Source organism: Homarus americanus, unplaced genomic scaffold (genome assembly GCF_018991925.1).
Source record: "Homarus americanus isolate GMGI-L3 unplaced genomic scaffold, GMGI_Hamer_2.0 scaffold19318, whole genome shotgun sequence".
Taxonomy (NCBI): Eukaryota; Metazoa; Arthropoda; class Malacostraca; order Decapoda; family Nephropidae; genus Homarus; species Homarus americanus.
Genome location: NW_024732238.1, coordinates 7,575,770 through 7,599,887, shown reverse-complemented (window position 1 = coordinate 7,599,887; position 24,118 = coordinate 7,575,770). Strand labels below are relative to the sequence as shown.

At 39.6% G+C, this 24,118-nt stretch overlaps 1 protein-coding gene across 6 annotated transcripts; it reads right to left on the bottom strand.

Annotated features, from left to right (window-relative positions):
* Positions 1 to 902: 902 nt before the first annotated feature.
* LOC121868433 (astacin-like metalloprotease toxin 1) lies at positions 903 to 23,786 on the bottom strand. Of its 6 annotated transcripts, XM_042369083.1 has the most exons (12): positions 23,762 to 23,782; positions 23,233 to 23,455; positions 22,651 to 22,945; positions 16,275 to 16,413; positions 15,717 to 15,773; positions 13,781 to 13,914; positions 13,426 to 13,510; positions 11,279 to 11,405; positions 4,828 to 5,081; positions 4,095 to 4,207; positions 3,139 to 3,178; positions 906 to 2,333 (listed from the first exon to the last, which is right to left on the bottom strand). In XM_042369083.1, exons 3-12 carry the CDS (start codon positions 22,657 to 22,659, stop codon positions 2,191 to 2,193), a joined length of 1,101 nt encoding a protein of 366 aa, XP_042225017.1. In that variant the 5' UTR covers positions 22,660 to 22,945; positions 23,233 to 23,455; positions 23,762 to 23,782; the 3' UTR covers positions 906 to 2,190. The 6 variants fall into 6 exon arrangements, with proteins under 6 accessions (XP_042225021.1, XP_042225017.1, XP_042225019.1 ...); XM_042369087.1 differs by lacking the exon at positions 23,233 to 23,455 and having other exon boundaries at positions 903 to 2,309; positions 23,740 to 23,784; XM_042369085.1 differs by lacking the exon at positions 23,233 to 23,455 and having other exon boundaries at positions 23,762 to 23,786.
* Between the last annotated feature and the right edge of the window lie 332 nt (positions 23,787 to 24,118).

Below are 24,118 nucleotides of genomic sequence, written 5' to 3'. Positions count from 1 at the left end.
GAACTTGTTTGTATGCCTTACCTGTAATTTGTAGAGAACATATCCTGCCTTGCTGCTCTTTGTATATTCAGGGAGTCTTAATTGGAGTTTAGAAACGTCCATTGCCAACCAGATTTTGTACTGTATTTGTTACCAGGATAACTAAAATAATCATAATAGTTGTATGACAAATCCTGTGAGTTGGTTTTACAAAATAACAAAAGAAGATACAGTAGTTATAAAAGTGAGAGATATATATATATTTCAAAGTTTTGAAGGACAACTATATTTTTATTCAAAGATTAACGTTTCGTAAGAGTCGTACCAAAATCATTTATGTTTTTAGTGATAATGACTATTAAAATATTTATATTCTCATTTGCATCAGGACTCTTTATATTCCCTGCTGATAAAACCTGAGGGTCTTTATAGTTTTACTTGAAATGACATGAAGTACTGTACTGTACCTGTCCATTAGGGCATAAGTTATTTGTTTGTTTTCACTTTTCAAAAAACATATTCTTGTCCCAAACTAATTAGCAAATTTTATGAAAATATGTTAACATAGGTAAGAAAAGTTTTACTACCTTTAACTTGAATTAAAAAATAATCAAGAAAATGCTAATGTTCAATAAATGAATAAAACCGTGTGGAAGATTCACATCTATTGATGAAATATTTTGTACAAGATATTTGTTAATATATTTCTGAAATTTTTTTGGCAAACATTGGCTGTATATAAACCAACACAAATTCTCGGCATTATACAGCTATATATATTATTCATTACTTCGATAAACTTCTGCATGTGCGTGTGATTATTGAAATGATATAACCATTGCTATATAAGTCATATTTCTTTAGATAATATTTTAAATAAAGATAAAAACTCTGAGCTAAAAAGGATATTACCATAAAACATATTGAGGAAATAAGTCTTACCCCTTGTGTACAGGGTCCGCTCTGAACTGAATAAAATCGTATTGCGTTAACTAAATAAAATATTAAAAAGTGGTGTCCTCATAGTGAAAGGACTCTGGTAGATAAGAGGAGTATGATCATGAAGGGCACAGACATTGACTGTACCAGGGGTGCCAAACTTTATATTTAACAGTACAGTATTTGGGCCACACGACAATACTGTGCTAATAATGATAGACGTGACACAAAGTGAAAGAAAATTGTATATTGAACAAAATAGTCATTAAAATCTAACAAAGAGCGTAATTAACTTCAGATAACCAAACCTACATGTGTGTAAATTAGTGTCTCTATTAATGAGCTCTGACACCACCTCATGACCTATGTAACTCGTATTCTGCTACAACACTAGTCTGTCCATTTACGGTTACTGAATTTGAATCCTGGTTGGTTGATCTTAAAAACAATAATGGAGTGTGAACCATTACAAATTATTGACAACGTAGAAATAACAAAAACATTATTATATATACACTTTATTTATGAAGGGGGCTTAATACAAACTGCTGGTTGGACAAACCTGGACTAAACTCGTCTGTATTTAAATATATACACTTTATTAATCGACAATGGTTGGCAGTGTGTTATGTACATTATAGTCTGGGTATATACTACATGATTTACAATACACAATTGTAACAAAAAACTATACAGTAGCACGAATAGCATCAACACCGTAGTTCATAGCCCAGTTACACGTACGACTTAAACATCTCATTAGAGCAAGGAATTAATTCACTGGAAGGAAATCCATCCTTAATATTCTCTGCCCTCACCATCAGTGCTTCAGCAAGTGTAAATTACAGAAGTTGATTGTAAGGATTATTTATATGTAGATTATGTTGAAGATGGCTCCCAGCTGGATCTCTGGACTGGATAAAGAACATCTGTGTGTAATGGATTTGGATGGGAAGGAGGTCTTGAGGGTCCACCTGGTCGTGTAGGTCTCCAAGTTGAGGTAGTTTGTGCTCTAAAGACACCAACACTGCCAGTAGTGGAAAAAAGACGACTTTGTTGGATATTTTGCCAGCCTTGTGACCTGGCAGGTCTTTGTGGTGAACGAAATCGTGGTGTAACAGTTTTAGCAGCTGAAAAATGCTGTGCAAGTTGATATTCCTGTAATCTTGAGTCTGTCAATGAGTGTGATCCCCTAAGCTTGTGATTAAACGTGGTGGCCGGCACACGTAGGGGTTCTGTGGAGGTGAGTGACTGAGCTGACCCTGGTGAGGTTCAAGGTATGGAGGGGCTGATGTTGAGGGGGGTGCGTGTGGAGCCAGGTCCGCTTATCGTTAATCTCTCTAATCTCCAGGGATACCAGTAAAGCCTCGATGGGGTGTATTCGGTGTTACCTAGTCGGGAGAACAAGTGTCGACCTGAAGATACACAAGGTCAGGATTACTGCTGCTGTATTAGTTGGACTAACAAATGAGGAATTTATTGGAAATGTTTGCAATCATCATAATGTGGATAATTATTATTAAATATACTGTACAGTATGTAAATGGGTGTGTATGAAAAAAAAATAATTGTGACATCTGTTGAAAAACTTCATGCTGGCTTAAACAAGAGAAGGGTTCTTGTGTTTACGAATCATTAGACGGGTGGTTGGTCAGTTGTCCGTGGTCTTTCCACAGTTGTTGAAGAGTTTCACTCCACTTACTACCATCGACTTTTGCCTGGCGATTTTATCAGGCATATGTGTCGGTCTCTGGTGTATAGTGAAGGAGGGAAGAAGTTTAGTGTTTCCTGGGAGGTAACAAAAATGTCATTAAACACGGTTATCCCCTCAGATGAACGTCCCAATTTATGTGACTGAGGAACACAGTCAAAGGGAAGCATAAATAACTCTACCACCACCTGTGAGAGTGGGAGAAAAGCACAGCAGAGGACCAAGACATCTCAACTGGAGTAGTGAGTGTCATCACAGTAGTTGGGGTGTGGGTGGGACTTATAGGTGGTGGTAGTGCTGGCAAAGACCACGATGAGGATAAAAATTTCTCGGTTATGAAGGAAAAAATTTCTGGGACTGTATACTTGATATTACTTTCTTTGTGTACACAAACCAACACACATGAGCACACAAAAGAAATTCAGTCACACACACACTTCCAGCAAATTCAGTTACTAGTCCATCCACTCATTCAATTATTCATCTAGAAACTCTACAATAGCACTTACGCTGGCAACTGTAGAGACGATTCAGCTTCCTATAGTCAATCTGAAATTAATGGGATTGTGGTAGAAAGTTCTGGCAGAAAACACCAGAATAGAATAAAAAAACACCCTTTACATTTACATTATATATAAGAATAACTTAACTAATGCACTGAAGCAGAGTTAATAGTCATGTGAACAACACACACACACACACAGGGTGGCAGGCAGGTACTGATAAAGGTTTCTTATCATTCAGCAACTGGTGGGTTTCTCAAATCTTGTCAGGATGCTGGTCCACCAGCAAGCATTGCCTGGAAGTGTCCTTAATAAATGAAGAACACCAAAGTCACAAACATCTTGCAGTGTTGAATTGGTTTATGTAGTCAGCTAACGATAGCTGCTTGTGTTAACCAACACAATATAAGATGTTTGTGACTTTCTTGGCGATCCTCTTCATTATTAAACTGTGTTTTCCACATAAGTCTTGCTTATATATATATATATATATATATTTTTTTTTTTTTTTTTTCTGTCATTAATGTTCTTAGCTCATCTGTTTTGAAGGAAGCGAAGAGCTGCTGTCACCACCCTGGCCTCATCAGTTACTGTCACTGTCATCGACATCGTCTTTGAAGTCTTCACCATCGAAGACACCGTTGTCGCCGTCGTCTAATTATTCCCTTTATTATTATAAGTTTAGACATGCTGTATATATATATCACCAAAGAGAGAAGTGAATGTAGACTACAGATGTACAAGGTACTTTTTAAATTATAACATACAATGTGTAGTTCCAAAGCTTCACAAAGTGAGGAATGTTGACCCAGCATGGAAATACAGTACTGTTCAGGCTTCTTAAACTAAAAATTTATCAACAAGGCAGAGGATATTTTCTGATACATTATGAGAATAGCGGGTGTTTACACATAATGTTAACAACGAAACACGATGTTAACAACGTACAGTATCTGTTTTACCTTTGATGGCTTCCTGGGTCTGTGGAAGCCGTAGCCTCGCCGCCTCGACTTGATGGTAGGAGTGAGAAAGGACCACTTGCCGAAGGCGTATGGGCTGTAGTGCATCACAGACGCTGCAAAAAGTAAGCCTTTACATTATATATATATATGTTGAAGATGATTCGTGGAGATGGATTTGAGAAGCTAACCTCTGGTCTGTTTGAATGACTAAAGGAAGATGCATAGAGCCACATGGATCATCATCATCCTTTACCAGAAGTGACATCAGCAGACTGAGACAGTCACTGTATTACTAATGATATTGTTCACCTCACCATATCAATCACCACACCAGTCAATGAATCATTTACCATATAATTCATAATAATCACAACGCTCACAAGGTAAAGGAAGGCTAAATCAGTATGGCACAACTACCCACAGCCGTAATACAATATACATTGCTTTCCAAAATGTGACTAGCCTAACATAATCTAACAAAACATAACCCAACCAAACCTAACCTAACCCCCACAGGGAACGTTGGGGTACTAGAGTGCTTAATCATAAAGGGAGGACATGACACAAATACTGTAACTACACCAGGTAAAAGTACAGTACTGTACTGTATTCCAGTATTTACCTGCCACCTGATACACTCAACACATAGCTCTCCTGCCTGCATCAAACGACTCTCTAGCATGATGTTAATAGTTTAGTAAGAGCATTATCTGGCTTCCACTCTCCTACTTACTGAGATCATAGGGCATGTCTGTAAGTTCAGATGAGGACTGAGTTCTCTTGATGAAATTCTGGATTCGGCCTTCAGCGATGTTATTCCACTTGATCTCAATGAAGCTGTCGCGGTCTGGACGGTTGTGTTCGTGGTAGAAGCCCAGGGTGTGAAACAGCTCGTGGTAGACGGTGCTCAGGTCCCACCAGTTGACGCAAAAGATCCCAAGCGACACCGGTTGTACCCCGCCCATACGCCCAATGTGACTGTAACACCTGTTGAAACACTAGTTTTAATACTTGAGGAACAATTGTCTATTTCTAGCCAAACCTAAACTAACTTAACCTAGCACATATTATGTTACATAACATAACCTAATCGAGTGTCGCCTAACTTAACTTTCCCCAGGTAGTGTTTGTGTTTCCATCATCTAGTGAAATAAACTGGGGTGAGTTAATCTTCATGTGCTCCATTCTTTCTGTTAATTACCTGTATTATATAAAACCTGAAGACTTTCCTTCCTATGATTAATATATTATAGTGAAAGTGCACCTACCCAGCTGACCTGATAGTTCAAAGCCTCCAGCAAGGAGAAAGTGACTCGCAAAAATACCGGAAAAGTCAGTGTTTAGTGGGGATTTGTTTCCTCTACCTGTATTGTTAGTGAATCTGTTATATCCAGGAGAGCGGCCACTGGAAGACAAGATGGAGGATGACTTTGCTTTGTTCCACCAAACGTGAAGACTTTGTGTGATCATATCCTACAACAGAGCTTACAAACACACATAGTGGTCAATATAGCACATGATTATTATTATTATGGTAGTAGTATTAGCAGTAATCACTCACCTACTGACTCTGTCAGCAATAAGCCATCTGCTGTGCCTGTAGTGCTGTCTGTCATCAGCCATAACCGTGAACCAACAACAAACAGCCCTGTGCGTCCGTCACCGTTACCGAAGGTTTATGTTAGCGTGTGATTGTGGTGTCTTTGTATGAGGCTGTGGTATAGTTAAAGCTATGACTGATATAATACTGCTTGTAGCTTTAGTGGCTATTTGGATAGTGCTGTTAGTGTTACGGCGGCCTTGTTATCACTCCATGTGTTGTATTGTGGCTCAATTTGTATAATTTTAACAACCCCTGACCACATAGACTATGTGGTAAGGGGCTTCAGCAGGCTCTAGTATATAGAGTTGTCTGGCCAGCAGGGACGTCAGAGTATATATACTAGACAGGATCCAGTCATCCCAGTGTAATATACAAAACGTGACCTAGTCTAACAAAGGAACACTAACGTAAATTACTACCTTAATTGGTGAATCTTTACCGAGAATCTGACACTGAAACTGTTTTGAGATGCATTATTTGTACATATTAGATACACACAGCTGATTAAAAATACCGTAGAGCGTTTATTCTCTATGTTTACCAGCATGTTTACATGATGTAAACAGAATCCATTTACATTATAACTACCAGCATAAATAGTTGATGATAATTAGAACCTCTGTAATAGCTTCTAATCATATATGTATTATGTTTGTGAAAGTGTGATGGGCACTGTGAAAATATCTCCAGGCGAGTAGGAGAGAAAGTTGCTGGGTATCCGCCATCTTGGGTATAGCAGGTTAGCAGCAGGCAAGTAGAAAACCCTTTTCATTAGTGTTGGGTCTCTAAATTAATACTTACATCACTTTACTTTATATATTTTGGTAATTTATGAATCACTTGAGCTTTAATTTATGATTGTTTTGTGGCCAAGTGCATATTATGTTTGTTAAATGGAAAATGGGCCAGTCTGCAATGAAGCTACTGCAGTTTGGGTTACTGGACAAGTCAGTAATGCCGACAGAGCTCAATTTTCTTCGAATTATTCTCCTGGAGCCTTTTGGTTCACATGAAGATTAGATACCCCAGCTTATTTCACCTGAAGATTAACCAACTTTACCTGGGTGTGTACATCGGCTCTTCACCTCCCAGGAACAACCATATAGCTTCCCATCACACCACCTTTCTAAAGCATGTTCCTGAGATTCGACTGTCACTTTTTTTCAACATATTCATTATTCCGCTTCGTGACGAGTTTATTATTCCACTCTTTTTCAAACTCCGCTTTCATTCTCTTAAGTTTCATTACCTCGTTATGGTATGTCGTTTCGGTTTCCGTTTTTACTCGCCTAAGTCGACATTCATTCGCCTTTATCTGTTTTTTCCTCACGTTCTGACAATGTTGGCCATTTGAAGTCGTAATCGGATAATAGTGTTGACTTAAAAGGCCGTCGTGGGCATCAGGGGGTGGGATGAGGCAGCGAGAGTCAGGGGCAAAGTTGATTCCTCCATTCATACAAAGACAAAGCCCAACATCATGTTACTCACTCTCTAACGACAGCAAAGGTTCGTTTCGCTTCATTTCTTGCCAGTGCAGTAAAGTCATTTAGAGCCACCGATTGTTTGGGCCAGTACTAGGCTTCCCCCTCCCCCTCACCACCACCACAGTGAGACAACACGCACCGGAGAGAGACCAGAGAAATGTAGCCTAATAGGCCGAGGCAGTCAGAGAGCTTTATTTACATCTTTGCTCACTTTTACACACCTCACAGGTATAACAGGCGTATACTTTGTTCAAGAATATTATAATTTGAGTATTTACTTTACTAAATTGAAATATATTCGAAAATTAGGATTACTGATACGGCACAAAGATCATATTACATAATTGTAGCCCACACACTCTCTACCCCACCCCTATGGCGCTCTGTGTAATTTTCTGGATCTACTTCCGCTATTAATATTCAGGACAGCTACCCCAGCTTATTTCACTCCTGATGATTAAACACCCAACGCTACTTGAGTGGGTTAAGTTAGGTTAGGGAAGGCCTTGTTAGGTTAGATGCGCGTGTTTAGCCTGAGGTCAGTTTAGGCTAGATTAAGTTTGTATTAGATTAGCTTTAGGCTAGATGAACGTTAGGTTAGGTTATCATTAGAATGGGCAATCTTAATGTTAAAATAACCAATCTTCAGGTGTCAGATGTTAACAAAGGATGAGGTAAATAATGGATATTAACAATATAATAATAACACTACCAAAGGATGACACCTGATTTCTCCCTTCTCCCCCACACCACACAACACCTGGCGGGGTCAGCAGGGGTCACGTAGGAGGAGCTTCACTCTGTTTTATACAACACCACGGAAGTCGGAGAAAGGCGGCAGGGATTTTAATTGTTCTTTCTCATAACTCTCTAATTCTTTTACTTCCTGGTCTAGTGTCGCACCAACACTCTTGGTTGTAACTAAATTTTCTTAAGATACGAGTCTGTATTAGTATTAATATTGTTTTGTGGCGTGACACCAGCTCGTTGCCCTAAGTGACCCGTGACATCATCTGGCTGCCCTAACCTAACACCAGCTGACTGGCCTTGTAACCCACGATACCTACCATGATCACTATACCTGAGGTTACTTGTCAAAGTGTCAACTGTCACCGGAGTAATGGAGAAAGACTGTGAAGTGTGTACTGAGGCCGCCGTCCAACACAAACATCAGTGAAAGCTTCTCCAGAACGACTGAAAGTATCTGTTATCATGTCGCTTTCATTACTTATTATCATCCAAAGAACATGTGGAAAAATTGGACGTAATCGAACTACTGGTATTGTCCAGCTGTATGGTGTGAAATAGTTTTATAGTATTTCTTCATACTGTATAATGATAAAAAGTTAGTTACCTCCAGGCGATTTTTTGCAGTTTATGTACAAAATTATTAAATAGGTTTCTGACACCGTTTTCTTGTAATGCATCGTAGTACATATATGATTTGTTGTTTTGTCTCTTTTATCATTACTCAATAATAAATAATAATAATAGCCGACATATCATGTAAAGAATATACCTCTGTTTTTAGGAAGAACACCAGGTAGCTGCCACTTGTTGCTATGGTAGGGCGGGGGAAGGGTAGCTAACTCTTTATATGGTACATCCTGAAAAACGTGGTAGAGTACTGACGAGTGGCAAGAAACTTACACAACACACCTTTCCCCAATGTTGTAGTACACATCCACACCTTCATAGTGATCGTGCCGGATGAGTGTCCACGCTTCTCGGAAATAACTTTCATTCCTTTCTTGGGCCTGAAGAGAGAAAACTGCAGCGAGGTATGTGTGCTGAACAAACCGAGGATAAAAACATGCTGGGCCAGTGAAGTGCGGGGGGCGAAAGACAGCGGGTGGCCCTACGCAGCTTTCTCCTACGTCAACACTTCTCTACTGATCCTTTACACATACACACACACACACACACACACACACACACACACACACACACATACAGTATGTATTAATATTATCCTAGGTTATACAGTATATGCATACATACTGGGGGGGTTCGTGGAAATCTTCGAATTGTGTTTGTAAGGCTTATCACAAAATGAAAGTATATTTGAGATTTTATATAGTAAGTCAAACATAAGTAATGGCAAACTTAGGATTTTGACAAACTTATAAATGAGCAGAAAATTTGGTTAATATTCGTTCATTGGCTGTCCGCACGTTCCCGCCATGTTTACGTGAAGTTATACTCCACACTTCGTCAGTTGTCTCTTCATTTCCTCCTCCTTGTAAGTTAGGTTAGGTAGGTTGGTTCTTTTGGTATGAGAATAGGTTGTCTTTTGCGTGTATTTTGGTGTGTTTTTACTCAAATCTGACCTCTATTTTTGTGCAAATTTGTTTTTGTTAAAAATGAAAATGTTATTTTTTTGCAAAAACCGCTAATTTACACAAGAAATGGACATATTTTAGTAAAACACCGAGAAAAACTTTTCATACTAAAACCTGAGGACAGCCAATGGACGAATTTTTACCGAAAAATTTAATTTGATGTACAGTATTAAACAGTTATTAAAGATTAAAGCCGGGTTGGTGTGGGTATTTATTATTTTTATTATTTGTAAATGTAATCTTGCTTTCTCGCTTATGTGTGTTGTGTACTTCTGAACCGGCTGGTTAATTCCAAGTTAACCAGGTTGGTACACATATATTATATTGGGCCTTAGTAACGAAACCCAATTGAAGTTTCTTCTTTTATTAAAAAGTATTATTTGTATAATTCCTGAGTGTAGATCAACCGTAAGTTCCACTATTTATGAGTGTGGTGAGATAGGGACGGCGCCTATGTAACTAGACGTGAATCAACGTCCGTTCGATATTAGTTTGAGTGAGACTTTGAGTAGTGACCCATCGAGGGAGATCGGAATAGGTACGTCGTCCTCCCTCGAGGGAAGACAGAGCCATCCACTGTGGCTCTCAAATAACGTCTTCCTCTAGTCAAGGATATCAAGCTACTGCCTGCTTTAGGTGGCCAGGAGCTGGCTACTTTATGCCTTTACTCAGCATAGTATGACGCAGCTTCCCGTGGGCACACCTTATCACGTGCATTGAACATGTCACCTCATGGCCAGTGGAAAGTTACAGGGGATGAATCAGTATATAAATCAAATGTAATTAACCCATTTATATAATTCTTATGTTTATGAAACATGGGCCATTACACCTCTCCCTCACTCTCTTTCACCAAAGTACCCTTCTGCCTCATTCTACCTCACCAGTTTTCCTTTCTCCCTCATCACAATGTATAGTACAATACCTCTCAGTCGCGTCATCAGCATGGCGATTATATAGGAACCGTCACAAAAAAGACGTCAGTTATATAGTATGTGCGTAATTGTGGCCCCATTATCGTAGCCCTCCATCCTCTGGAGTCACCATATGGCACTAGTTCACACAGGTACTCCCCCCTCAACCCCTCCCTCACCTCACCTACCCTTCACTTTCCCTCCCCTCCGGTCTCTCACGTTGGACTTAGTGAATTTCTGACGTTTTCGACTTTGGACTTGGGTTAAAATCTCGACAATTAGCCATTATGCCGTTTAACTTTGTGCAAACTCTGTCATTGGTTTAGTTTGGTTAAATGGTGATGTTGTGATTGGACTTAAATGCCGACATCACCAGCGAAGCGAGACTATGATGCCTTTGGTCGATTTGAGGCTTTGTTTACCAAGGATAGTATTAACGGCCTGTGTGACTAAGAACGTCATATTTGTGGTCCCGTTGGTAGTAGAGGCAACATACTTGTGCTTGTCTGGTCTGCTGGAGGTCAATGGTCACCAGGTTATGTGAGCCTATAGACTCTAAGAACCACCTCAGGATCCTATGTGATGGCCAGTTGGGAGGTGAGACGAGGAACTCACCTACATCATCGTCAGTAGTCATAAGGACCACGTGAAAATGAGCTCCCCAAGCTTATTTCACCTGATGAGTAAATACCCTAACGCTACCTGGGGAGTTTGGTCCGGTTTGTTTGTTAGATTAGGTAAGGTTAGGTTAGTTTGGGTTGGGTTAAGTTAGGGTGTTTAATCATAATGTGAAAAAAGCTGCCGTGTCTAATCTTCAGGTGATTTGAAGATGTTAACTCACCTCTGTTGGTCAAAGATGATCTTGATGAAGTCTGGCTCTGAGGTCCTCTCTCGGAAGGTGGCACAGGAGCTGGCACTGATGTCAGCCATGACATGACGTATGAGGTACCTCTCCAGGGGCAGCAACGCTAGCAACACATAATATCACCTTCACCGCCAAGCTCTACGATATATTTATCCTTAAGCTCGTCTATTCATTTGGTTTGATAAGTAAAGAGAATTAATAATAACCTTTACTGAATATGGGATTTGTAATGGAGTTCTTTAACTGGCTGTAGGGAATAGTAATGCATAAAATATATTCTGCCTCGAGGAACAGAGGACATGATAGACCTTGCGGGAGGAGGAAATAGGGAAGGACACAGGTTCAGAAAGAGGCGGTGAAGGAGGATCGAGGGCGTTGGAATCGTCTAAAGAAAAGAAGAAATTATGGAACCAAACAGTGCAGGTTTTTCAGCGAGTTAAATGTATATTGACGGGGACGAAACAGAAGTAGGGAAGGATAGGTTGTAGAAGCTGTTGTGATAGAAACGTACACTCGATCTCCACAAAAGTCAAAGGCGCCTGCTAGTAGATGTGAAGAAGATTGGTTAAAGTATGAATGTAGTGGAGGAACTGAAGCCTAACTCAATCTTCACCTGGAGAAAAGGAAGGGGGGGGGGGAGGCTTCAGAGAGGTTATGGCTCATTGGTATAGCAAATATAATTAGTCTTTTTCATCGGTTAATAATGATATATGTGAATAATACTTGGCGGTTAATATCATCTCAGGTGTGCAGCTACGACAGTATAACCTAGATACCTCCCCTAACTGCGACTATACGTTGGTGGTTATTGTAGTGATTTCAACATTGGTTCATTCTAATGGTGTACTAAAAGCTTGATACAAACACATCTTTTCCTTTCATTTATTCGTAGTGCTGTAAAAAATGTGTTCTGGTATGGCGTTTCCCTCTCAGTAACAAGAACCCCAAATTTGTTTTTCCTTTGTTGCTTCACACCCAGCACCAGTGCGGTCTTCCCCACTAAGTATCACTCGTGATACCACCCTCAGTGTCAAGACCTGACTGAATTACTCAGAATAGGCAAACTGTACTACAAGCTTTGTCAATACATTTCTTAAACTAAAAAAAAAACTCGTCATCATGATGCTGTCTAGTCATTGGCGTTCACTGCTGCTTCCTGGATATTTACTACCTTCTCTTTTTATGTATCATTTACCCCATCTCCCAATTGGTCTTCTTCTCTCCCTCCTGCTGCACCATCTACTTGAATCGTACAACACTTTTTAACACACTTCCTCAGTTCCATTCTCTCAATACGTGTATGTTTACCACCTAAATTGATTCTGGTCCATTCTCTGCCCAACAATTTTTCCACTTTCGTGTCTTATCCATATTTCTGTATTTAATATCACATCTAGTGATTTCTATCGTTTCTAATTTACTGCTTCGTCTTGCAACCAAACTTACTTGATAATGTAACCTCATTCATTCCTTCCACATCCTCATGTTTAACATCTTAGATACGTTTCTGCCTCTCCATACATTTCTCATTCCATCTGTTACCTTCTTTCCTTCAGTTACCCCATAGTTCAAATTCATCAATTATCGTTTTCTTTATTGAGATGACCATTATAATTCCCGTAGTCTATCTCACTTCAAGACTAATATATGTCTTTTTCCTTCTTGTGTTTTATTGCGTGTCTTAACCACTTATCCGTTCACATGTTTTATCAACTCTCTCTTTGTGCACATTCTTCCAAATAGCTCTCATCGTCCAATTTGCATTCTGTCGTTATTTACTATAGTGTGTGTCTTTATTATCCATTCATACCTTTATTATCTATTTAGCAATAGGTGTATCCATCTTTTTGTCTATCTATCTATATCTATGTTTCTGTTTCTGTGTATATCTATTTACGTCTATGGCTACGGATACTGACAAAGAGCAACTAATGGAGGTGACTTGTGGCTCAGCAATAGCTACAGGGAATGTAAACACGTAACAAGCGCCACATAAATATCCTACGTGACATACGAACACACACTGCAGGTGTATAATTGACATGTGTAAACGCTGCAGGTGTAGGATATGTGTACAGATGACAATTAAACACCTGACAGGGGACAGGCACCAAAGAACTCACTAAACTCAGGGGAGAACTGATAGGGCACAACACCCCCTGGCCAGAGTCGTCCCGTATCCACCACCGCGTTCTTCTCCTGGGCCTCCTGCAGTATACAAACATCTAGGTGTTAGTATGTGAGGGAGGGTGAGTGAACCAGTGTGTGTGTGTGTGTGTGTGAGGGAATGAACCAAGAAGTGTGCGAAGGAGATGAATACACAGTGCGTCAGGTAATATGAAAATCACATTTCTTTGGTACAACATCCGTGAGAACCAACCACACCTCTGTATCACGATTTACATTGTCATAGTTTACATAATGAATAGTCTTCGTCGAGTAACATGTAAGATGCAAGAAGAAGTCGAGAAGCCTCACCTTCATGTTGGGGGAGTTAGTATGAGTCGGGGCAGGCAGGATGTCGCCCTCGAGGAGTCCAGCCATTTCAATAGGATCTCGTCGTAAATATGGCCGCCGCTTGATCCTCATCTGGGCCTTCAAATTGCTTATATCTGTGTGGAGTGAGGAGATGAGGCGGACATAGTGTACGAGTGTCAGATTATGCTAGTGTCTAATTACAGTCTTGTTTTCCTGTAGTTTGTAATTAAAGGTTAACATTTATATATTTTTTAATCCATTGAAGATTAGATTTGTATCCAAAACTGATCTATCTGGAATAACGAGACAAAAATATTCAAAATACGAAGGAACAAAGAGGACATCCTTTACCTTATTGATGCTATTTGTTGTAGTAAACGACTGTAATGGTTAGTGATGTCTATGGGAGAAGCGGATAATCAGGTATTAATTAGAAGCAATTGTGTTAGCCTAGTGAAGCTCCCAATTTCTATTTACTTCTAAGTTTCGAAGCAAAGCAAACTGTTTATGGTACAGAATTGTCTACAAACTCTACATCAACACACTCCAGCAACTAACAAATACAACCAGTTAATACAATAGGTCCAAATATGCTGATTCGTTAAATGTCCGGTGTTTTAATAAGATTGTGATTATGAACTAAGTTGGAAAATTTTGGAAAAAATAATCGTTCAAAGTGTCCAATTGTCTTTGCACCTTGACAACAATTTAGTTGATTTCGTCGTTAGAATGTTTGATTTTTTGTACATGATATTGCAGGTAACGAGTTATTTACCTTTATAGAACTCTAGGGCAAGATCTGTCATGTATGATGTTAGTTTGACTCTCGGTATGTTTTAAATAAGTATATCTCATTGCAGTTGGTGGAGGTCAGCTGCTCCTGTGGAAGGGGTTCCTGGTGGTGGTGTTGAGGAGGTCTGCCAGCCACGTTGACAGGTTTGGTGATTGTTCTTTTACTTTTTGTTTACATCAGTTTGGTGTATACTGTAAGGGACTGAATCTGATTGGTCGAGGCGCCTCTTTCATTGTTGAGTCGTAACTTTTACAAGAGTATTAAGTTTGATTTATTATATGTAAGTCTTCTCCTTCGCTTTTTTGTTTGTTGTAAAGATTTGTGTTAGACATTCTGTTGAAAATCGTTTATCTTTTATATCGTTCACGTAACGCCCTCCAACAACCCGTCGTATATCACACAAATGTTGGTTAAAAGACTTGGCTATTCTCGGCCTGAAGTTACTGCCGACGGCTGGGAATGATATGCCAAACAACATAATTTACACACAATCTGATATTTTTCGAGTTGTGAGTTACCAAAGGGCTATATAACTTTCGTTTACCCTTTAGAATTAAGATATTTCCCTATATACAGCAGGTCACACACCCCTGAACCTTGACCACAATAAGGTCTGTACAGGTAACCAAGTCCACTACAATACTGACTGACGAAAACAATTGAGTGTGAATCATCGTTGTGGCCCCGACTGTTTGTACGCCTGTCTTAAAAAAAAAAAAAAAATAATAATATATATCCAAAGAATAAGTTAAAGTTTCCTTTGTTTAAGCAACTGGCAATTAATACAGTAGACGTTTGAGTGTGTTTGAGACAATGTGCAAGTGTGTGCAGTTTCCATGACTTCATTCTCACAGTAAAACCTACTATTTGTCGGAAGTGTGCGTGTTACGTTCAGTCGGTTTGGTCAGAGACAAAACCATTATTAGAGCTAGGATGAATGCCGAAAGCAGTTCTTGCATCACGTACAGTATCTCCCCCAATATGCTGTATATGTACAAAGCCAAAAATCTTATCCGCAACTCATATTTAACACCAACGACCGCCACCACAACACGGTAAAAGGCCGACCCACACCATCATTACAGCGGTATAGCGTGGTTAAGGCAGGCAAGAGGTGTATGGTGACGATTGAAGGAGACTTACCCTTCGTCGCGACTTCTTGCCTGGGTACCACCGACCCGTCGTGCCACCACCGCTGCTCTGGGGGGTGAATGCACGATGAACATACAAGATGCCTTTAATGACAAACTACTTCCTATTAAATCTCGTGAAAACATTCTCTGTAAATCCACATGAATAATATATTAACAGTGCTAGTGATTTTCGATATGTATTATAGAAAGTTTGTTTATGTTTGCCAGGGGAAAGCTGTTCGTAACTTGTGTGTGTGGGAGACGGGCTCACCACTCACCCTTGCCATACGCGAGAAAAGTTAACGCCTCTATTAACGTGTACCGCAGTCCCCAAAGACTTGTAATCCCCTATTCTTGTCACCCACTACAACAGCAGAAAGTTAGGCGGACTTGAATTGTTGTAGATATGAGGGATCACATGACTATTAAACACCCTCAGTTTATTTCACCCAATAATTGAACACCCTAACGCTGCCTGGGGGGTTAGGTTATTGTTAAGGAGGAAGTGGATAGGACGGGATGACAAAAATGAGGTAGTCAGGTGAGGGGATGGGGGGAGGAGAGTTACCTGCGCTGGTGACGTTCAGGTGAGGGTGATCGACATCATTGGATGAAATCGTGTTGACGCCGGACAACAGAACACCCACGTCCGCCCACTCCACCGCCGCCGCCGCCGCCCACAGGGACACCCACATACACGCCCACACCTTTAAGACAAATAGGTTCACAAATAGGGTAGTGGACGAGTGGAACAAGCTTAGCAACTTTGTAGTAAGTGCTGGAACGCTGCAAAGTTTCAAAAGGAGACTGGATAGATCCATGGATGATAGAAAGTGGTAGTAACTCGACAGGAGCTGCCATGCACAGGCCAACCGGCCTATTGCAGACTCCTTATGTTCTTATGTTCTTATATATATATATATATATATATATATATATATATATATATATATATATATATATATATATATATATATATATATATATATGCTGATAACCACAAGGAAACAAGAAAACACGAAGTTCCCAAGCGCTTTCGTGTAATTCACACCTTCAGGGGTGAGTACAAACTAAGGAGTATTGCAATGTTGCACAGGAGAGCCAAATGACACTCACACACACAATACTAAAAATGCTTATGGGTTCAGTAACAATTCGCTAAAGCCTTCATTATTTAAGTGCAGCTTTGGTTTATGGTTTTGTGAAAGCATACAGCATTTTAATAGTTTAATGGCTAAAATATCTACGTACAATATAAAAGATGGAGATGGGATTGGTAACTTAACAATGTATCAGTACTTGTAAGATCCTGGGAGTAGAGGTAACAAACAGTAAATGCTGGACAGGTTCGTTGACTGCTTCAGTGTGAGGGTTAAGGTTCACGTTTCATGATTTTACATTACACTCTCCTCTACTGTACAGTAGAGGAGAGTGAATTACACGAAAGCGCTTGGGAACTTCGTGTTTTCTTGTTTCCTTGTGGTTATCAGCATATATATATATATATATATATATTTATATATATATGTGTGTGTGTGTGTGACAAGCATACATACAGTACATACACAAGCACACGGAAGCAAGAAACAACCTTCAACACAGTAATTAGTAACATACTTATAAGATTGCTGAGTATCAACATCATTCTGGCCTCAATATCACGGTGAATTTAGCTGCAGCTGACGCAAACAATGTTATTAACGAGGGAAAATAGGTGGGAGTGTTGGTCTAACTTGTGCTGCTCCGGTGAATAATGTTCGCAGCCTCCACAACACTAACCTTTCCTTCTTCTCCACCCACGCTCCTACACTCCATCTTCCTCCACCTCCAGCCTCTCCTCCACTCCATCCTCCTCCACCATAACCCTCTCCGCCACTCCTCCCTCATTCTTCACCACTACTACTCTTACAACAGTTATGTCAGGACCAACCGTTGATGATACGACACGACGACAACAACCTAATATTACCCCATCCGACGGTAGACGACTCGTACCTACTTTATACTTTCGCCCACACCACAACCAGAGATGACCACACGTAACACCTAAGCATTACCTTTGCATGTTACTGGCGGCTCTCCCTGCCTCTTTGTAGGCTGAGATCTATGGCAGTTCTCTAACAAATATCTATCTATCTTCCTCTATTTTTATAGGTGAAGCACTGATTTCTATTTATAGTTACACGAAGCATCCCATGAAAACTTTGGACTTGAAAGATGTGATGGTAATTCAGAATATCTTGACACTTCATCCCCAAATTAACCACATCTAGAATTAGGTTCAGATTTGTGAGTGTGTGTAAGGTGTTAGGTCGCTCCTCCATGTTGGTATTGTAGAAAACGAAAGTAGGTCCCACAGTTAATCATTGCTAAAGTGTCGTTTGTCTCCTTCTTACTCCAATAACGTACAGTAGTTTAGGTGATGAACAACAATGTCACTTTAGATTGGTTGCAAAACACACGGACGTGTCTCACTAGTAAATAACTGTAATTTTTAGGTGTTGAGTCCTCTAGTGGCCGGTTGGTCGATTCACACAACATGAAGTGAAGATCTAAAGTAATTTTCGCCAAACAACGTGCTGGTTACACACGTCACACACACACAAACGTAAGACTGGAGAAATACATCACATGCCTCGTTCACAACAACTTTCTAGGAAGTGTAAAACGCCTTTAATATTTAATGTTTCAAATATAATTGACGTCAATATAACATTCCCTTCACTTGCTCAGCTGAAATTAATCCATCGCTGATACATCTCATTGGATCTCGTTACTAAATTTAAATAACCAACGACATTCCTGCACCAAATACTGTTATACATCATACATGGTGTTATGAGTGTGTATGTCCTGTAACTTGAGGACAAACAACATAAGAACATAAGAATGGAGGAAACTGCAGCGGGCCTATTGGCCCATACTGGGCAGTCCCTTTTACACCCAACCCCTATTGCTCATATAAGCATCCAACCTATGTTTGAAGCTATTCAGCGTATTCGAGTTAATGATGATATTTGGTAACTTGTTCCATTCATCCACTACTCTGTTTCCAAATCAGTGTTTACCTATTTCACTCCTAAATCTAAATTTGTGGTTGGATAGTTTGAGTACCTTTGTAATGTCCCCTTAGTTTAGCCTTGCCTTCCACTTATACACCTCTATCAGGTCGCCCCTCGCTCTACGTCTCTCGAGGGAGTGCAAATTAAGATGCTTTAACCTGTCTCTATACTCAAGGTTCCTAATGCCCGGGATTAGTCTTGTCATTCTCCTCTGAATTCTTTCCAAGGATTCTATATCCATTCTGTAATACGGTGACCAGAACTGAACTGCGTAATCCAGGTGTGGTCTCACAAGAGCAAGATACAGTTTTAGGATGACCTCGCTAGTCTTGTAACTAACACTCCTTTGTATGAACCCAAGTACTTTATTAGCCTTGTTACGAGCAAAAACACATTGTTTACTTGGCTTAAGGTTCCTACTTATCATTACTCCTAAATCTCTCTCGCAGTCGGATTTCTCTATGGCATCGTTGTTCATCTGGTATCTGGTTTCCCTGTTTACATCTCCTATACTGAGTATTTTACATTTGTCCACGTTGAATTTCATCTGCCATTTTTCAGACCATTCGAAAAATTTGTTTAGATCTTCCTGTAGTTTTGCAGAGTCCTGTCAGATTTAATAACACTTCCTATTTTAGTGTCATCAGCAAATTTGCTTATGTTGCTGTCTGTGCCGATATCTATGTCGTTTATGTATATAATAAATAACAATGGTCCAAGTACTGAGCCTTGGGGAACTCCACTTGTGACGTTGCTCCAATGGGACTTAGTGCCATTAATGCTCACTCGCTGTTTCCTGTCCTGTAACCACGCCCTAATCCAATTAAGGATATTACCTTTGATGCCATGTGCTTCTACCTTTCTAATTAGTCTTTCGTGGGGGACTCTGTCGAAGGCTTTGCTAAAGTCGAGATATACCACATCATAATTGTGCCCCTCGTCCACCGATTCGAAAACTGATGAAAAGAATGTTAATAGATTAGTTAGACATCACTAATTCTTACATACTACATCCACTACCTGTGCAGTACACTCCCGACACATAAAGCTCACACCACCAGCGTCACCGACTCACCAATATACCAGTACGTATAGACATTCTCTGATACCTCACATGTTGACGCAGTAACAGTTCTTAAGTGCCTTTATCCATCACCATCATCAAATTCGTGCCAGGGGACATTTCATCTTTACTTTCCGTTCTGTGTAACATCAATAATTTCTGTAGTATTTACATGACTGGTTGTTTTCGTGTAAATAACTTTTGTATTTTATTGTTATTTTTTGGTATTATAGCTTCTTGTTTGTGTATAGAATTCCTTGTTTGTATACAGTTCCTTGTTTGTGTATAGTTCCTCGTTTGTATTTATATAGCTACTCCACTTTTTAATATTACATAACTATTTGTCCTTTTTTATGACGTAATTTATATTTTATCCTGTGACAAGTGTATGATACATCCTTTTAATCTTACCTCCCTATCTCAGTCCGCTGTTACACGAGACACTTCCCGGGAACGTAAACAAACCCATACATTCAAAAACCCTTCCTAATTGCAGGGTACATATGGTCTACATTTGCTTCCGTAGACAGATGGCGTAGAGAAACTTCTCCTTGATCGACCTTGTCAACCCGTTCCGTATGTCTGTTGACTGGTGACGGGATTATGACGACTCTCACCATGGCAACACACACACACACACACACACACACTCAGCAGCTGATGGACGTGTGACGTAAATTTAAAAAGTAAACATCATCGTGTTAAAAGGGTTTGTTTTTAGTTGTTTATTACTTTTGTGTGTGTGTGTAGGTGACTACTCCCCCCCCCCTGCTGTGAATTGGGGAAAGCAGTCCACTGAAATCATTAAAAAAAAACAAGAAAAAACAACCTATAAGAAAAACTTGGCCTCAGCTGACGACAACTCCGGGACCAACTTCTTACATCCACCAACCTCAAACAAGTCATTGGTTACTGAGAGAAAAGAAAGTGAATTAAATAAAAAGTTAAGAAAAGAAAAGTGAGATCGCTTCTTGATGTCATTCGTTAATTTTTTTTGGCCCTGGTTACAGAAACTCGACTCCAGAAAGAGGAAGATAAAAACGAATAATATTGACTACCTTTAATTCTAACTTTACCTATGACTTTAACTCCATTTTAAACAATACCTTCACTTCTGACATCAAATTCAAACACCGAAAAGCAACTGAGAATATTTTCAAAGCTACACACAGAGAAATCGAAATAGATCAATACATTCCATTCACCATACCAAATTCACGAGACGATAGAAAATACCACCAACTCACTCGAACCTGAATATGCGGGACTTAAAGAGTACAGGAGAGGAACTCTTTGGATCCCTTGGTCAAATTATTCCTCTGTTGACATCATTCGTCCTCCTGTAGTTAGCCTGTTGGAAAATGTATGGGTGATGTTCTGATAGTGAACCTCTTGCTTTTATCACTGTCACCGTGTGTTGTCAGTGTTGCAGGTGTGTGTTGTAGGTAATGCAGGTGTGTAAGTGCTTCAGATGTGGACGTTTTCGACGAGGTTAGTTGTTGTGGTGGGATCACCTGAAGAATAAACACCCTAACGCTACCTGGGGTTAGATTAGGTTAGGATTACATTGGTTAATCTCAAGGTGATATAAGCTGAGGGGACAAATCTTCAGGTGAGAAAATCTGGAGGGGCTAACTATCTGGTGAAATAAGCTGAAGGTTAATCTAAAAGTAATCTCGTTCTGCTTGTCTCGGCTGTAGGAGGTTTCGTCTTGGTTTCAGTGTTTACAAAGTGGTTGACGTCCTGCCAATGGTCACATAATTAGCAAGACCATTACTTATTTTAGCACTGTTCTAGAGGATAAACAAGACTATTAAGTTATCACTGTTTTAGTAGATAAAAAAGACAGTGTTATATTCCACTCTAGCGAAGCATAAAGTTGTTAATAGTCTTCACAAGTTGTGAGCTACACAGGTGTTTTAAGATTCGTGTCTCACGTCAGCAGCACGAAGTTGTATATACTCACTTGGGGGGCTAATTATCCATAAGGTGATGGTGAATCTCAAGTGTAACTGCTGATCTCTTCCTCGTAGTGCATGTTGCAACTTTAGATTAGCTGTTACAATGCGCCCATGCAGTACCGGTAAAGAAGGGCTTAGTCTACAACTCTACATATACTGGTATCCGCGTTGCCCCTGTGGAATCCAATTTTACTTTACTGTACCATAAAGGAATCATATCATGTGTGGAAATATTGTGGAAGATAATTAGTTATTGTTTTCCGATACAAGTGTTTGTTATGAGCCAGGATGGGTTGTCCCTCTGCAGTGAGCGTATGTTAACGATTAGGCACCCCAACTTATTTCACCTGTTGATTAAACACCCTAATGCTACCTGGAGGTGTTAGGTTAGGTTGGAATAGGTTAGCGTTAAGGAAAAATATACTCTGGTGTGTAATCTACATGTGATCCCAAAGCGAATAAGTATTCACATATATATTAAGCATGTAATTATTGCTTCAGAAAGTTTCGTGTGTGGGTTAGCCTTTCGTGCGCGTAATATTTCTGGTACTCTGGATATCACCCGCTGCGTCACTTCCGAAAAGAGAACACGGCAAAATGCTGAAAGAGGCACCCGACCACATAATTATTCGCTGCTCATTCCAATATTCTCAAATAGCGAGACGACACAGCGCCTCAACCCCAAGTCATCCCAATCATGCTGAAGAAATACTAATATGGAGACAAGCTCGCTAGTAAGATAGTTAACAATGAACCTTATTATTTATTAATTGTGGAGACCGTGGGCGAATCTGTGCTGGGAACTATTGTCTTAGGTGTAAAAGTTAACAATCACACATACGCAAAACATTGACTCACCTCTCTCATGGTGCCGGCAATTGACGGCGTCTCTGTCGTGTTACTCCCGAGGTTCTCCTGCCGTCTGGTCAACGCTTACCAGACGCCAACACCAATGGATGTATATCAGGCGTACAGAGGAGTGTTGACGGTCGTGGTGTCACAGATCACACTCCTCCCAGATTACTTTCCACATCAGAAATAATAGCGTTCAGAGAGTTCTTACACCTGAACTCTTCTTTGAAATCACCTTAGCGTTCATAGTACCGCAGGTTCTTATAACTTTCCATGTCAAGGATTTAGGGATTTCTTAAACCTGAACGTGAGACCAAAATCGGGTTAGCATCAACAGTTTCACAGATCTTCACACACGCTTCGTAAGTGAACTTCTCATAAAAATGTAAACACACTAGTCATTACCGATTTTCTTAGGGATCGCGTATTACACCAAAATTGCCCTCACTTGATGTGCGAGGTATCCTTCAAGTGAGGACAATTTCGCCGTTGTAATACATTGTACTCACTTGTTTAAAATCCGATATCTCTCACAAGTAACGACAATATCGCTGTTGTATTAGAAATATTCACGTGATCGCCACTTACCTGTGAGGCACACCAGAATATTGTCCCCATGCTTTATTATCATTTTTCCTTAATCATTCTTCTTGTTTATCTTTCATATAATATTTCTTGGTCTCTCGTGTTGTTGTTGTGAGTTGTAATGTGCATTGTCTTGTTTGTTGTTAGGTGTGCTGTTGGGTGTGTTAAATAACTTATTTTATTTCATTTTAAAACACAAATTATCTTGCTGTTTCGTTGCGCTATACTGAAAAAAAAAAATATATATATATATATATATATACAATATATATATATATATATATATATATATATATATATATATATATATATATATATATATATATATATATATATATATATATATATATATATATATATATATATATATATATATATATATATATATATATATATATATATATATATATATATATATATATATATATCGTCTTTAACCCTTTAAGAAAAACGATTATGGCACATCAGTCACTTTTCGTAAAATTAATGTTATATGCCAGTGATCTACACCTGCGCACAAGAGAGACATTACTTCACCCTTCCACGCTACGAGGCACACTAACTTTAACTTTTGGTTGGTTCATTCATATACTCCATGGCAGCTAGCGGCACCAAGGTGGTCACGGCGTGTCGTGCGTCTGGCAACACCGTTTGTTATTGTTGCATGGTGTAATGTACGAGCTGCACTTTCTGTTGGATCATAATGTCAGTAATAGGTGCAGTATGATTATTATTACATATATTTATTAGAGCGGGGTACCGGATACGGTCTGTATTGAGGTGAAGCACACAATGACCCAGCCTTTTATTTTGTTTATTTTTTTGTAAATTGGCTTTTTGACTCATACTTCAACTAATCCGCACCATAGTCCACTTAAAGATAACTAGC